We start from the raw sequence: 16,891 nt of genomic DNA on the forward strand, positions 1-16,891 counted from the left end.
TTTGTAATTAAACATTTTTTCCCCAAGTCTTCTCACCACTTGTTGTTGGTAATGCACAGTTTAGCTATTTGTCCTAAATCTTTGTCATCCACAGAAAACGAGAAGGAAATGTGTAGATTACTTAAATGCATTTAAAGACCTGTGGTGTTGATATATATATATATATAAGTCACAGACGTCCAACACATGTTCTTTTCCTCACATCTGCTGCTTTATTTAATAAACAAAAGTAATTCTCTTACAGCTTCACACGACATGGCCTTAAATAATTGAAACATTTAAATAGAATACCTTTATTCCTTCTACAAGAGAATGTTCTCCAGTATAAAAAAGACATGGCTGTCATCTACAAATCTAACTGAGCTGAAATATGATCAAAATATCACAACTAAAACCCTAAAAACTAACAGCCACTCTAATGCGGTGTGGTTCATTTTGCCATGTGGTGCAGCCTCACTTTATGGAACACAAAAAAAAGCTGTAAGTCATTAGAATTGTGGTTGTCATCCTGAACTCTGATCTGCTTCTGTCTTAAAATACCTTTCTGAACCAATTCCAGCTTGAACAAAAAGATTGACCCTTCTCTTTAGAGTTCTGATGCACTAACATTCTGTGGCTCTGAAAACCTTCACTGTTCCCTCCGAGGAGACCTCCAGCCCTCCACAGTTCTTCAGGTTCTTCAACAGATGGTCGCTTGGATCCAAGAATGAAGGAACATCTGCTGTGACTTCACACGACATTTTTATAACCAATCCAGAAATGTAGAGAAGACTCTGCCTACATGACCACCAAAACAGGCGGGGCGGTAGCTGTGGTCACATGACTGCAGGAATGCAAGAGAATGGGGATGGGAGATGTTCCTCTGACATCCGAGCAGAGTGCACGTCTGCGGCTGACAGGGAGACAGTTCTCTTCTGCAGAACGTTTCCTGATCCTTTTGGTGAGACACCACAGCGAACATCATACGGCGGAGAAGGCCCTGGAACTGCCCTGCCGTGGGGTTGTGTAGCCTCCTAAAAACAGAAACACATTTACTCACATTGTATCATATTTCTACAGATCATTTAGGTTTCGATTGTGTTTCTACAGATGCAAATTCCTGTTGGCCACATGAAAGACGTGCAGCTAAGATGCACATGAATGCATTACCCGTGTGTATTTCAAACATGTTCTGGGGTCAATGTTGCTGGATGCTGTTATTTCAACTTAAATTCCCATCAGCTGTCATGCACCTAGATGTTTAAAATTTGTTCTCTGGGGTTAACCCATCCCCTGGAGGAGCGGTGAGCTGCAGACACAGCTGCACTCAGGGATGCAGTGAGAATAATCACTTTCTTTTTCCCTTTGATCTATACTATGACTACGTATTCATGTTTAGATTGTATTTTTATTGATGATGTTACTGTTTTCAGAAAGACAAATTCCCATCTGTCCATCAACAACAGATGAACTAATGTTCTGCATTGTCTGGGTGTGTATTTGTTTCTGTCGTATCATGTTTGGAGTTTTATGTTCTGCAGAGCAGGAATCTGCTGAAAACCAGTTTTAAACGGAGTCAGGCCCGATTGTTTAATCCTTTCCTGTTTATTAAATAATTAAATTGAATAAAAAATAGTTTTTGGCAGTTCTTATTGTTGTATTTCTACCTGGTGGTTTGACAAAGCTGAAGAAAAGCTCCGAATGGCTCTGGTTGAAGCTCTATTAGCAGACATAACGCTAAACATGTTCAGAAAACACTGATAATAATGTGACCTCATTGACGACAAAGCCGGTGACTGACAGAAGCACTCAAAAGAAAATGTTTTATCAATATGATTATCAAAATTCCTAAAAGCACAGAGTAATGTTTAGTTACTCCAAGATTATTTAAAAATGATTTACTATTAATCAATATAATATAATACACAGAAAGGGGAAGTAATTGAAAACATTTACTGTAAATTTATAGATCAACATTTTGAATCCAATATAATTTTAAAGACCCACTCTAGTGAAAATATTTTTAGGTGTTTTTAAAATGTTCATTTAGATTTTTTCTCATGATGGAGGACAAAAGAATTAAAGATTAAAACAGATATGAATGAAATGTACTTTTAAAGGCCCACTCTAATGGCAATATTATTTTAGGTGTTTTTAACATGTTCTCATTGCTTTTGTCTCCTGATGGAGGACAAAAGAATTAAAGATTAAGAAGATAAATCCACAAACCTTTTGGAGATGTGCTGATGGAGACAGACAGGATCACAGTCTGTCTGGTTCAGTCCAAATCTTCTGGCTAGGCCTCCATGCACAGCCTGGAGAACTCCGTCAAAATCCTCCCTTCATTTTGTAGCTTCTCATCACGTCTGTCATTCTATGTCACCGGAAAACCTTTGGAAGTAAATGGTGAAAAAATAGATCAACAATATAGCTCAATGTATCAATGTTTCTGACGTTAGCATATCTTTGTTAGCCATGTAGCTTTGTTTGGCTGACAAAACTCAGACAAATAAAGAGCAACAGTGCTGCAGCTCTGTGAAGCTGAGCTTTTGTAAAGCTGTTTGATGTAAAAAAAAAAAAAAAAAAGCAGAGGCACTCAATACCCCCCACTACCACCGCCATTTTTCACCTTTGCCCTCACAGAGGGAGACCAGACCACCAACACAGAGCCAGCTTTTATATACTGTAAATACAAACAGACATCCGTGTGTGTGGAAATAATGGTCATTTAATTAAATGAACATTATGCAGAAAATGATAATCCTTGACTGAACTCAGTTTAATAATATTAAAAGAGAGAGAGATTTATTTCACTTTAAATTGGTAAAGTTAGTAAAAAGTTTGAGAAATGAAGAAAGTTTTTCTCAAACGAAAATTACAAGAATTTTGGTAAAATATTAATAAAAAATAAATAATTTCAGTCAGATCCTTGAGCTTCAACAGTCTAATACAGGGGTGTGTTCAGCTGCAGGTCAAATTACGTAAGACCACTCCCCCGTTTGCACACCTGTGAAGGAGCTGGGTGTGTGTGTTGTGGAGATATATCATATGAGCATCCATCTTTGAAGAAGTTTGGATTATTTTCATGGGAGAAATGCTGCCACAGACTCTTGGATGACGTCATGGAATGGATTCCAGCCACATGCAGCGGCAGGCGGAGCTTTAGGAATCAAGTCGTTTTACTTCCAGGTAGGGAAAAACTCACCAAATCTAACTAATATTTAATAATTCATTTCTTAGTGGTCCAAAGGTTATATATGATGATATATAGATATTGTTCACTCTGATAGGCTTAAGAAAATCATGGTAGGGCCCCTTTAAATGGTTTGAGCAGTCATTAAATTCAACTACCTCAATTCAACCTGTAGGGGGCCTCACACAAACGGCTTTTGACTATATTTTCAAGAAATGAACAAGTTTATTTTAATTTGTCAAATATTTGGCAATGACCAACAGACAGCACTTTTACAACCCAATTTATAGAAGTCAACAGACAAAAAGACTTGACTCAGAGTTTGGTTTCCCTTTAAATATCTTGGGGTCTTGTTTCATGAGTGGTGGGAGATCGGAGCGTGACATCGACAGGCAGATTGGAGCGGCGTCCGCCGTTATAGCAGCCTGTTGTGGTGAAGAAAGAGCTAAACCAGAAAGCAAAGCTCTCAATTTACCGGTTGATCTTTGCTCTAGTACTCAAGACTGAAAGAACGAGATCCCGACTGCAAGTGGCTGAAATGATCTTCCTCTGTAGGGTGGATGGGCGCTCCATTATGTTAGACTCACACAAAACGCTGTTCGCGTGGCCCAACCCTCAAACGCTGTGCGGCAAATTCATTGCTCGCCACCTGCCTGAGCTTGACACGTGTGGGAGGAGCCACCAGCTAAGGCTTTTAGCATGATCGCTTCATGGAGCAGTGTCTGTGGATATCTCATTTAGAATGTATGAAGACACGGATGATGTTGAGAAGTAAAGATGGGTTACACGTCTCCATGTCTGTGTTTATGAGATCATTCTGAGATTCTGGGAGCTACTTCACGCTCACATAGAGCTGCTTTCTATGATAGCCACTCCCATGATGTTTTTGTGTGTCTGAGTCTGAAGGCTCACTGTCTCGCATTAACCCAAGAGGAGAAAAACAAATATAAAAGGAGGGGAACTTTTTTTTTATTATTATTGTCTCAATGAAAAAAATAAAAATATCATAAAGTTCAGGAGATCCGAGCCGGCATGCCCAGCACACCGCGGTGACTGTCTGTCTGTCGGCGTATCTAGCGAGCTCCGCTGACCCCAGGGAGCCTGGTTGGCTGCAGCCAGGGAGCCGCCGTAGCTTTGATTGACAGGCGAACTATCCAGAGTGTGTCCCGCCTTCACCCAACAGTAGCCGGATGAGGTCTGGTAACCCCACAACCAGGAGGAAGTTCAGGACAAAAATGCTCGCATTGGATTAGTATGTGGTCACTGAAGACGTCACGTACTCAAATCTGAGTCCTTGATTGGCAAATTTGACACGATGACCTGCCAAAATTTAGATATTTGAACTGCTGGACTGTTGCTCAAAGCACACCACGGGAACTCAATTCACGTCTGTACTATTGACTCCCAGAGTTGCTCCTATGGTCACATCTGCCCTCATTCTATCTTCCCAAAACTCCAATGTGACTCAGCTTTATTCCTCTACACGTCTGCCTCTTTCTTAAAAATGGAACCAGAAATCTTCTTCTCCATTCCTCGTCATCCTCTCCCTGTCCAGGATCTTGTTAAAGTCAAAAACACTTCTGTACCCTCTCCTAAACCCCTCCATACCTTCACAGAACACAGCCGGTCCACGCCTCATCCATACTGATCTGCCTCTTCCTCTGTGTGTCCAAACGTTTTGTTGGGTATTTTTTCACCTCCACTTTCCGCTTGTGCTGCATTTCTCTGTACTTTTCTTTTAACACTCCTGACCTTTTCATGGTTTTGTTATTGTCTTGTTGCTATAATCTCTATAGTCTACACACATGAACACAAATTAAAGGAAGACTGAACCGACTTGTAACAAACATCTTTAATGATTTCTCAAGTGTGATCCATGATGTTGTTTGTAGCTGCAACAAACATGTTCTACGCATCCAGATCTCAACTTTTTTCTTCCTTCATTTAAGAACATTTCTGTCTTGAATGCCCATCGTCTTGAGTAGCGATCATCAGCTGGTGTCAAAATGAAGGCCACGCCTCCACTGAAACGGCAGCCGTTCAGGTTTCACTCCCGTTCCTCCAACATGGCGGCGTTCCCCAATCCAAAGCCTTTAGGTCCAAAGTTTTTGGCGTAACAAACTGTAAAGGAGATCAGATCAAATGAGTTCCAAACAGCGTTTCTTCAGACCAACGGGCGGACGTTCTTCTGAACCTTTGCAGTACAGCTCTCCGTCCTTGTCGGTCACGGTGGTGGACTCCAGGCTTTTACCACACAGAGCGCAGCGGAAGCAGCTTTTATGCCACGCCTGATCAAATAGAAAAGGTTTAGGCAAATAACAAATGTTTGATTTTAAATATGACCTTCAACTTAACCCTAAAACACTTCCATTATGAAAAGTTACACCGTCACCCTCATTTTTACTTGACATAATAAACCCAAAAAAAGAATTAGCCATGAAAAATAGATCAAAATACGACAACACATAAATATTTGAGTGATTTTTATTCTCAAATATGATACATGTAATAAAATGGAAAAATAAAAACGGGAAGATCCCAAAAACATGCTTGAAATTTACTGAAAATTTTGGAATTTGAGAAGAAAAAAAAATAATATTGATACTGGAGTTTGGTCCACCCATTCCTGGGACATGTGAGACTTTACCCAGCAACCCAGGACTCTGCAACAAACTGAAAATCCTGTAAATACTTCCCCCAGGTAATAGTGCTCTGCTCAGTGGGAGAACAGATTTGAGGATGCAACGTTTTCCAAACATCTTTGAATTATAGTAAAATCATTCGCAGTGCTTTTTTTTCTTAAAAAATGAAGATTATGCCGATTTGAGATCAAAATCAAAAAATCAGTTTTTCCTTGGTAATAGTTTCTGCAGAGCTGCAGCGGTTCATTAGAAATTCACCTCTGAGTTGTGGGCGGGACTACTGGCACCAAGTAAGCTCAAAATATTTACAAAAATTAGTTTTTCGTCTTTAACTTTTGTCCAAACAAGTCTTTTCATGAGGCTAATCTGCCTAAACCTCCATTAAATGAAAAAAAAACATTTCCTCAAATCATTAGTTTTTTTTTTAGCTTTTTTTTCAGATTATTTCAAAATAAAGTTGGATTTTCAATTCATTTTAATGTGATAATTATTTTATCAGGAGTTATTTTTGTGAGAGTTTGTGGGTTTTGTCAACAGACGTTCATCATTCACGAAGAAGAACCGTCTGTCACCTTTAACGTGTGAAGATGAAAGATGTTGGACTGGAGCTCCAGAAAATCCAAACTAGATTATGAATAATTCAGTGTGGCTGACAAATAAGATCTGTAAGTTTCTTAAAGAGTACTGATAAAACATATTGTGGTTGCACTCTGGAGTTAAAACTCAGAACATTCTGTGAATGTTTGTTCCAAAGCGACTGGAGGAGGAGCATGAAAGCTGCTGGGATTGTTACACGAGGAAGTGTTTACCTTTCCCGCTCCCATCACCTTCTCTGCTGCATAGACAGCTTTGGAGCAGCGGGGGCAGTGGTCTGAACCCCCCAGCTTCTGTGAAAGCTTGTTGGTGCTGGGGTTTGAAGAGACCGCTCGTGGCTTTGGTCTAGACCAAAAAAAACAAAAAACGGTGAGGTTTATTAGGATTTAAAGAACAAACAGATCGGCTAAAGTTTAGAAATCCTGTTTGAAGCAGTGTCTGTACATGAGAACTGGACTGAGTGAGTATGATGTCACCCACACAAATGGCTTGCTTTCAGCTCCAACCAAATGAAGTCAGTTCGGGCGCCATTTTGGAGTCAGACGATGTCACTAAGCAGCGATTGGTCCCAGTCAGTCCAGTTATTGTTTCTATAGCAACAACTATTACCAATCAGGAGTGGGCTTTTGGGAAGGCCACACCCCTACCACTTGAAAGTAGACGACACAAATCTGTCAATCAAAGGCTTTAGACGTTGGAAGTAGATGGCCACCACATACTTTTATGGAGGAATCTGATTGGTCTGTTTATAAATTGAAGAAAAAAAAAGATTATTAAGAAAATGTTTAAGATTACGAATTATTATTCTGACAAATAGAATGACTGAGTAATAGCTGTTTATTTCTCCATAGAAGTCTCTGGGATTTTGGCTTCTTTGAGCCGGTAGGTACTTCCTGTTTGGAACGCGAAAGGGGAGGGGTCACTCAGTCCAGTTCTCTTATACAGTGTTTGCTGTTGTGTAGGGCTGGGTATTGATAATAATTTCCAGAAACAATTTGATTCGATTCAGTTTTTTTTTTTTCGATTCTTTAATTCTATTCAATTTTGAGTTTACACTTTTACACACTTGTTTAGAAATACATTATTAATCTATGTTTCTAAATGAATAATATGTTTTGAATATATTTATATGAATCTGATCCAGTTCACATACTGTAAATGTATCAGTGAAATAATGAGATTGTTAATATCATCCAGTGTTACATGGATTCTCTAAAGGAGAAGTTCTAACTAAAATGTTCAGATCATTAACATTGGAAACATTGTTCTGCTTCTCCTGGAGGACGTTTCAGTTTGGACACTAGGTGGTGATCACACTATAGCATTTTTTGTTTTTTGTTTTAGGAGAATAAGCAAAGAATGAACAAAAATTGTGTTTAAGAACAAAAATTTTTACTTTAAAAACTATTTCCTCAAAAGAGTTTGGAATATTAATGCCTGTGAGTTTATAAAGATGGTCATTCAGTCATGTATGTTTGGGTCGACTAAGTGTTAGCATTAGTCCTATAGGAAATTCCATTAAACGTTAGCATCAAGCTAGCTGACTTTAGCGTTATACTTTTATGAATCGATTTTATCATCCCAGCCCCACTGTCGTGGTTACAGTTAAAGGTAAAGTCTGAGGAATAAAAATAAACTCTGATCCATCCTCTTCACGTACTCTTGTGGCTGCAGGTCTTCCTCTGGACCTGCAGGATCAGAGCTCAGAGCTCCAGCTCCTTGACCGTATCCGTAGCCTTTTGGTCCATACTTCTTGCCGTAGCAGGTCTTGCAGTAGATCTCAGAGTCGTGCGCGGCGACTGTGGTGCTGTCCAGCCCTTTTCTGCAGCTCACTGCACGAAAGGAGCATCAAAGCCAACACACAGAGATCACTCCATTACTCGGAGTGAGGAATGCCAGGAAGGGCTAATGGAAGTTAAATAAAGCCGTCAGCCAGCTGCTTTTATCGTGGAACAGCAACACATGATGTCTTGTGTTGCTATTTGTAGAAAGAGAGGAGTGTGAGGTGAATGCTGGAGAAAAGATGACCACTTAGCCGATGGATGAGCTTATCCAAGAGGTCTTTCAGAGTTTCCACTGGAACATGTCAGTCGGTTATCTGGTTACCTAACAAGACACTGTTTATGTGTCTGTGCAATGAATACAGAGGTCCTGTAGAGGGTTAAAGCCGTGTACTGTATCTTAGGGATCAAAACACAAACGAATCAGCCATTTAGCCTCAACAGAAAGGATGAATGTTTGACTGGAGGACATCAGGGAGAAGAAGAGAGGAGCAGAGGTGGAAGCCAGATAGAAGGGATTCAACTTAGGAGGCATGTAGGCAGAAAAAAAGATTAGTAAAAGTTGTAATAATTAACCCTTTAACACCAGAGCTCCTGTTTTTACGTTTTTGATTTACTGTAACTTTTCAACCGTTAATCCAATGTGAATGGTTTATTGCAAAATTACATCTAAAACATTTCTTTTACAAAAAATTATCAACCGCAATGCATTGTGGTCTATATTCGCCAGTGTAATGAGCATCAATGGACACTAGTATTTCGTCAAGAGTTTGGGGAAATTTGTAGAGTACTCAATATTGGAATTAGTAGATTCAGGCAGCCATAGAAAATGGCAAACACACTATATAGTGAGTGGGGGGATTTGGGTACAGACATTGTTTTTCTATATCTTTACTCTTGGAGGGATAAATGTAGGGGTAGATAAGCTGTAGGAGAAGAATCTGGAATTTTGAGTCTGTGGTGGTGACATTTTTGCTAAAATCGCAGTAAGAAAGAAGTATTTCAAGAACAATGTGGACCTCACAGTCCAGGACAAAATAATAAAGGTGGCATAAAATGCTGAACTGAAAGTGAGAAAAAAATCATGAACTCCTAATAATCTGATAAAACCTTTATAGAAAGCTATTTTTGTGAAATGACTGGAATCTCAACCCCTGCGACATCAGACAAGACCCTGACAACTGAAAGAAGAGGGTTTTCTCACTGCAGATGAAGCAGGGTTTGTGGAAGCTCCTCCCATTGCACTGGATCTCCTCGGCATGGTACACAGTCTTCATGCAGGCCGCACACGAGGCTCCTCCTCCCCAGTTAGGCATCCTAAAGAAGCTTCCAGAAAACAATCTTATCAGCCTACAAACCCTTGTGCAATCTAAACGACACACCTGCACCTCACCTACTTCACCCTACTCTCCGTGTTGCACAAGTACTCACTACGACCTGTCACCTGGATCACGCCTGTGGAAAAAAAATGGCCGACCGAGTGGTCTACAGCCATGTCCAAAACAGGTTTATCCATTTTCTCCCACAGACAACCTCTTGGGTCTGGGACAGTTGGGACTAAGACGTGACAGAGAGTCAACGCTCCAAATGAACCACTCAAGAAAAGCAAAAAACAAACCAAAAACGAAAGTAAAGTAGTGAGTATGGTGTCAGAATTGCTTTTAAATTCCAGGGCCTTATATAGTCCCACACTGTTTAGTTTTTTTAGTAGTTGGGGATTAAGGTGGGAATTGGGCTATAGCCACTATATAACTGCGGGAGGTCGTCTCCTAGGTCTTTCTCAATCTGCTTCGCTTCTTTGTGACTGTTTTTCTACATGTTTACATTTTATTAAATAAATTTATTCCCTGATCATTAAACTTTTTTTCTAATATTAGGTTTGTATGTTTCACTTTGGCCCTCCAACAGACCTGTTCAGATTGTACCCCACCTTCATCAAACAGTAGCATGGATAGGCTCCAGCAACACCGTTGAATTTGGCACATTAGAAAAATTAAAAGATGGATGTTCTACTTTAGACTTAACAAAAATGGTCACAAGGAGATCAAATTAATTATCCTTTAAGAAAATAAACTGCAGTCTTTAATTTTGTGTATTTATGGGATTTTTCAAAATATTTTTTCCAATTTAAGCCACATTAGGTGTATTTACATCACTTTTATGAAATGTGAAAGAATCACATTGCTGAACTGGTGCTGCCTGCCTGGCTTTTGGGCTGTCACCTCCTATCAGAGGCGGTCTGACACTCCACAGGGCTGGAAAGACGCATTTCAAAATAAAAGCACCATTTAAAACATCCAACAAACGAAAGTCGGATCCTGTGGTTTTATGGTGACAAAGACAGAGCTTAGCAGAAAGTGGTTGTTATGTTGGCATTCAAATGAAGCAGAAATTAAAAATCAGTGAAGACAAAACTTAAATCAAGCGTTCCATTTCCATAAGATGCACCTATAAGATCAACTTGAAGACAAAGAGACGAGCGCCTTACCTGTAGTTTCTGCTAGTGCTTTTGAACGAGCAAGTGTCTGTTTTTCGGAGTGGTTTAAATACCATCTTCACATCAGCAGCACACTGGCAACGCCTCGATGAAACTATCCTCTCAAAATAACATGTGACAGAGAGGAGGGCTCCGACCCTTTATCACCATCTGAATAAGGCCTGAACACCAGCCACTGGAGCATTTGTGCTGCATTCACTGACCCCTGCAGGGAGCTCTGACCTGATAACTGTGGCTCAACGGCATCTGCCTGGTATGCCACAGTATCATGACATAAACATAGACTGTGCTGCAGTAGAAACACCAGGTTAAAGGAATCAAAGGCTCCATGCATCCTCGAATTTACCGTTTGAAGAAATGGTAAAATGGTAAATGAAAAATTACATTGCACAAATCCAAATGATATTATGGACTAAAAAACTTTTTTGGCTTTAATTTAGGGGGAAAAACATTGAATCCCCAACAAGAATCACATTATCTGTAAGTTATCCCACCTCTAAAGAAGAGATCTCTGTAGTGTTCACCACAGAAACACTCCAATGAGAGACAGAATTAAAATAGAACCATTGCATGATTTGGATTTGTTTCTATAATGGTGCAGAAAATACATGTTTGGTCAATAAAAGTTATTTTCAATGCTTTGTAACCCAGGTTGTTGATGAGAGAAGTTTCCTGTAGATCACATGTGATAAAGTCAAGGCCTGGGGGCTAGGTTATATTTTTATGGAGAGTAAAATATTGAAAATGATTTACGGTGCAAGTTGAATTATTCTGGAATAATATTCCTGTCTTTTTATTATTCATAATTAGGCAAAAAAGTTACAGTCGTAAAGTTAAAAAAAATGGTATTCTGCTAGCTTTTTTAGCATTTGCTAAGATTTTAAGGCTAATTTTGCTAGCTGCTTTGGCTAATTTAGGCTTTTTTCAGTTTTTTAGGCTATTTTGAAGTTACCTGCTAGCTGTTTTGGCTAACCTACGTTTTTATGCTAATTTGGCATTCAGCTAATATTTTAGCTGGTTATCAGCTTCAGCGTTTTCCGCTATCAGCACTAGCATCTTTACTTCAGTACCAAATTCAGCTTCCAGCATTCACACTAGCATTATCACAGGTAATGTTAAATATCTAGTTCAATTATGTTATAAAGTTACGTTTTCTAGTTTTAGAGTGTTCAATAAATGTTTATCCTGTTTGGCCCGCGACCTAAACCTTTGGCCCTTTGTGCGATTGAGTTTGACACTCCTGCTGTAGATCTTCACCAGGTTTACACATAGCTGCTATTTCGGTCCATTCCTCCATACAGATCTTCTCTACAGCTGTGATGTTTGGAGCTGTTGCTGGGCAACACTGATGTTCAAATCCCTCTAAGTCTTCAACTCCCTGTTGGGTTTTTTCTGTGTGGAGTTGCAGGTCCTCCCTGTGCATGCATGGGTTTAATCTTTCCTCCCACAGTCAAAAATAGGCTTCAAAGGGTGATTATGATTTTTTTTTCTTTTGAAAGCTTTAAATAGTTTATTTTTGTCAGAGCTTTCACATGACTTCTTTTTAAAATAAAAAAAATCCTGAGTCACATAGGATCATCTCAATGCAGCAAATCACTAGAATTTAGATTTTTAGACAAAAATGTGCTAAAAACTAAATCAGAGCTAATTCAGCAACAATTTATTTACAAACACTTAAAATCCTTGAATTTGTTTAAAAATAGAAAATCAAGCACTCAAAAAATGTTTCTTTGCTTTACTACTTACTCACTTTTTACAGTTATACTTTTTTAAAAACCTTCTTTTGACTTTAACCAGAGAGACTCATGTGGCTCTGGAGACGCTGGTTTAGGTGGATGGGGCCGAGATTGTATGTTTGCTTCTCTCTGTCCTCTTTCCTTTTCACCCAAGACTAGAATATTGTGTAATTTATTGTTGTGCGTTGTGAAAATAGGAACATTTTTCTTAAAAATATGTGCCCAAATGTGGATATTTAAGACTTTTATGTTTAAAACCTTTTCATTAACCAAGGAAATCCTCTTAAACAACAAAACTTTTCTAATTAAAAGCATCTCAGAGGATGTTTTTTACACTGTAGCAGAAAAAATAAAAAAAGAAAAGCGATTTGATATTAAAAAAAAAAAAATCACTGACATTTATTTTGCATTTTAAAATAACTCAATACAAGGTTGCCCTTCATAAATTAAATCCACCAAGATGTCAAATTGAACAACAGTTGACTTTTAGGAATGTGCAAGAAAATGTAACCAGGTTCTTCAAACAGTGGTGTGATTGGAAAATGTTATTCAAATGTTAGACAATTCTTTTAAGAGAGAATAAATCACAGCGAGGGAGTCCAATCTAACTCCAGGGAAACATAAGTGTTGACGGGCGTCCAAACACGTCCAGGAGGTCATTCCTTTATCAGTCCAGAGCCACAGATGGAAGAACAGAGAAGATGCCACTGAAGTTCTCCTCAGGAATCCTCCGGAGCCACGTCCAGCTTTCTCTGCGGGACGTAGATCGTCCGGGTCGCTGGCTGTCTGCTGCTGGTTACCATGGCAGCCAGAGGCGAGAGGGGAACCGGCGTGTGGAAGAAGCTGTGCTGGGGGAGCGCCGTTCCTTTCGGAGTGCTCATCAAAGGCTGGACAACAACAGGGTTTGGTTAAAGTCAGTTTGATTTCTGCTTTTTGTGAAGACATTTATGTCAGGAATCGTCCCTCAGGCCTACAGCCTCTTCTTTTACAGTTTCTTTGGCGTTATTTATAAGACAAAACTCCACACAGAAATAAGACAACATTCCTCATGGATAATTCACAGAAGTAGACAGACTCTTCTGCACAATGACTTTTTTTGCTAGCAGGAGGATTAACCACGAGCGTGCAGGAGCAGAGAAGCACTCGCGGGGTCTGAATTACCCTCTAGGAATGTTTGATACTTGCGCGGCGATGTCTGATTTCTGCGTGGTTTTGAGTAATAACGCCATACCTTTCTACTTTAAGAAGGAAGCACATAACAGAAGGCGGGGCTTCAAGCATGTTTCTGTCGTACCTGCTGCACACTGATCAGGGTCACAGGCTGCTGGATGGTGGCGGGGGAGCCGGGCTTGATGAAGACCAGCCCCCGTTGCTGTAGCGTGGAGATGGGGCTCAGTACGGCGCCGGAGCGCTCCGGAGTCTGCTGGGAGGCGGCGGGGTTTCCGGGGCTGGAGATCAGGCCCAGGTTTTGCAGGGTGAAGTTCAGGATGGCGGGGCTGGGGCTGTGCAGGCGGTGGAGGTGCTGCGCGGCGTGGGGGGAGGCCGCGGGTTTGTGCATGCAGAGGCTGGTGGGCGTCACCTCCTGGGCGTGAGTCGGCGTCGCAGCTGTTGGAGAAACGGCGTCATTCCATGAGGAAAACTCGAACATTGTAACCGGATTATTACTGTTGTTTTCTCTTTTGATGTCCGTCCAGAAATGTGTTTATGAACACAACACTCCTGCTTTCATTGTGTATCTGGGTGTATTGTGTTCACCATTTTGTTGTGCTGGTGGAATCTACAGTTCCAAAATTTCCCACAAGTCTGTGCAAAAAGCCATTGTGCATCGATGCTATCTAGATTGGTGAATATAGACCACAATGCATTGCATTTGAACAATTTTAGTGAAAAAGTATTTTAATAATTTTTGATAAACCATTGAAGATTTTGGTAAGAGAACACGGCCTTCATAAAATGTTTGTATTTATCGGTGACGCCATATTTGGCATAAAAAAAAAAACTGAAACATTTAAAGCGTAGTGACCAGGATGCTTTTGAAATCCAGGGCACCTTCAAGTCCCGGTCTATAGTTTTTTCAGTAGTTGGGGGTATGAAGAGAATGTAGATACAGCGTATATTTTTCACAGTATAAGTCAGTTTTTTTTGCACAGGATGGTTATGGGTGTGACCTTTAAAGGGTCACCAAACAGGGAGGTTGACTCCACCCACAGCCGAAATGTGAAAATCCAGTCAGAGGGGTGGAGCTTGAGGGCAGGACTGTTATCATTACTGGAGCTGGAGATCATGATGTCAGACTTCTGAAACTTACATGGTTCGACCAATCACAAAATTCAACTGTAACATTCAACCTGTAGGGGGCAGCACACGGACAGCTTTTGACTAGATTTTCAAGAATTAAACACATTTTTTTTATTTATCTAAAAATTTGGCAATGACCAACAGGCAGCACTTTTAAAGCCCCATTTAAAGAGATCAACAAACATAAAAAGTTGATTCAGGGTTTAGTTACCCTTTAAAATAAATAAACAGGAACAGCCACCAGAGGGCAGTATAAGTGTGTCTCAGTATTTGCTATTAACAAGAAGAAGTGCTGCTCAGTTTTATGCTGAGCTTAGCTAATTTATTCCAAAGCAACAGAGAATAAAATCAACGGATTTAGTGATTTAAAGTAATATAAAGAGTTTAGTTGACTTGTTAGCATGTTCCTTATGCTATGATTATCTGGATTATTGTTCATATGTGGCGCTAATATGCTAAATTCTTCTTATGTTTGATGAAGCTAAATAAAAATCACTGTGTAACAGATGTGTAGTGTACAAATTAACCACAAACGGTTTTTTCAATTGATGATTAATTTTTCAATTAGTCGACTAATCAAATCCTCCGTAAAACGGATGAAAAACACACATCTTAACCATCGTTAGCTTTAAACTTGAAGCGTTTAAGCTAATGCTAATGAAAAATAAAGACAATTAGGACGATAGTTTATTAAACCTTCAACCAATCATGCAGCTTATTTTTCTTAATTGTTTCTGGTATTTAACCCTTTAACACCCGAGCTGGTGACGCTCAAACACAAAATCTAACATACTGTAACTATTGAACCGTAAACACGATCAACGCTTTTATATCGGCTTTGCACCGAAATACAACACATTACCCATGTATAATGTTTCATAACAGCACAAAGCTGCTTTTGTGGTTTTGGATGATTGCGTCATCAGCTGAAGAGTTACAGTAGTATCAAGAAATGAACGTCACACTACTTCAGCAGTAAACGTACCTGCAGTGGGAGTCTGATAGATGTAGGTCGGGGTTTGAGCCTTGCTGGTCTCTCCTCCACAGCCTTCCTTGATGCTGAGGGACTGCTGGGAAATTGGAATCAAATATCCTGCAGGGAGTAGTGTCTGGATGGGGGAGTAGAAAGAGCATCTGGATTATAGAGACCAGTCCTCGAGTTCTCTCCTTCGGTGCCGTTTCTGTTGGTTACCTCAGTGTGGATTTGTCCCGGGATGAGGGGTACAGTTCGGACCGGAGTCAATCCTGCCTCGCTGTCGGAGTTTGCAGCCTTCTCGTCTTTGTCTAGGAGGTTCTCTAAGCTCTGATCTAGTGTTTGATTGGTTAAAGCGCCCCCGGGGGTGTTCAGAAACTCTGGGTCCAGGTGGAGGGCACGAGGGGAGGGGCGACTTGTTAGACAAACGCCGCGGCGGGACTTCAGATGGGCCTGTAAGATGTTACCCAGCTTTGTAGACGAGTCCTGCAAAGGACAGACTGTCAGTTCTGTATTTACAAAAGGACGTGTGTTATATACTGCAAATAGATCATTAACTGGGGCTGGGTCGACAAAATCGGTTAATCGATCAATAATCGATCCATAAAAGTAGAGATTGATGCTAACATATAATGCCAAAGTCCGTTACCTTGATGCTAACATATAATGCTAAAGTCCGCTAGCTTGATGTTAACCTATAATGCCGAAGTCCGCTAGCTTGATGTTAACCTATAATGCCGAAGTCCGCTAGCTTGATGCTAACGTATAATGCTAAAGTCCGCTAGCTTGATGTTAAGCTATAATGCTAAAGTCCGCTAGCTTGATGCTAACATACAATGCCAAAGTCTGCTAGCTTGATCCAAACGTATGATGCTAAAGGCCACTATCTTGATGTTAAGGGCTGCTAGCTTGATGCTAATGTATAATGCCAAAGTCTGCTGGCTTGATGACAATGGTTAATGCTCAAGTCTGCTAGCTTGATGCTAAGACATAATGCTAAAGTCTTCTAACTTAATGTCAACGGTTAATAGTAAAGTCTGCTAGCTTGATGCTAACATATAATGCTAAAGTCTGCTAACTTGATGTTAACGTTTATTGCTAAGATCTGCCAGCTTGTTGCTAATGTATAATGCTAAAATCTGCTAGCTTGATGCTCACGTATAAGTCCTAGCGTATAATGGGACTTCCCATAGGACGG

At 40.1% G+C, this 16,891-nt stretch overlaps 2 protein-coding genes and 1 long non-coding RNA gene across 3 annotated transcripts; all 3 read right to left on the minus strand.

Annotated features, from left to right (window-relative positions):
• Positions 1-189: 189 nt before the first annotated feature.
• On the minus strand, positions 190-2,272 carry LOC118598265. Its single transcript, XR_004947385.1, has 2 exons — positions 2,209-2,272; positions 190-1,013 (listed from the first exon to the last, which is right to left on the minus strand). It is a non-coding gene; the product is annotated as an uncharacterized LOC118598265 (long non-coding RNA).
• A 2,732-nt stretch (positions 2,273-5,004) lies between these two features.
• On the minus strand, positions 5,005-11,343 carry csrp3 (cysteine and glycine-rich protein 3 (cardiac LIM protein)). Its single transcript, XM_024261571.2, has 6 exons — positions 10,678-11,343; positions 9,394-9,515; positions 8,069-8,240; positions 6,624-6,753; positions 5,367-5,460; positions 5,005-5,293 (listed from the first exon to the last, which is right to left on the minus strand). The coding sequence occupies exons 1-6, from the start codon at positions 10,740-10,742 to the stop codon at positions 5,220-5,222; spliced, it is 657 nt and encodes a 218-aa protein (XP_024117339.1). The 5' UTR covers positions 10,743-11,343; the 3' UTR covers positions 5,005-5,219.
• A 1,054-nt stretch (positions 11,344-12,397) lies between these two features.
• On the minus strand, positions 12,398-16,179 carry LOC112138907 (transcription factor E2F8; the record flags this gene model as incomplete). The annotated part of the gene is given in 4 exon segments (XM_024261568.2): positions 12,398-13,309; positions 13,717-14,027; positions 15,706-15,829; positions 15,913-16,179. Coding segments are annotated over 4 exon segments (870 nt in total), but the record flags the coding sequence as incomplete, so codon positions are not given.
• Positions 16,180-16,891: the final 712 nt, after the last annotated feature.

This window comes from Oryzias melastigma, unplaced genomic scaffold (genome assembly GCF_002922805.2).
Source record: "Oryzias melastigma strain HK-1 unplaced genomic scaffold, ASM292280v2 sc00267, whole genome shotgun sequence".
Taxonomy (NCBI): Eukaryota; Metazoa; Chordata; class Actinopteri; order Beloniformes; family Adrianichthyidae; genus Oryzias; species Oryzias melastigma.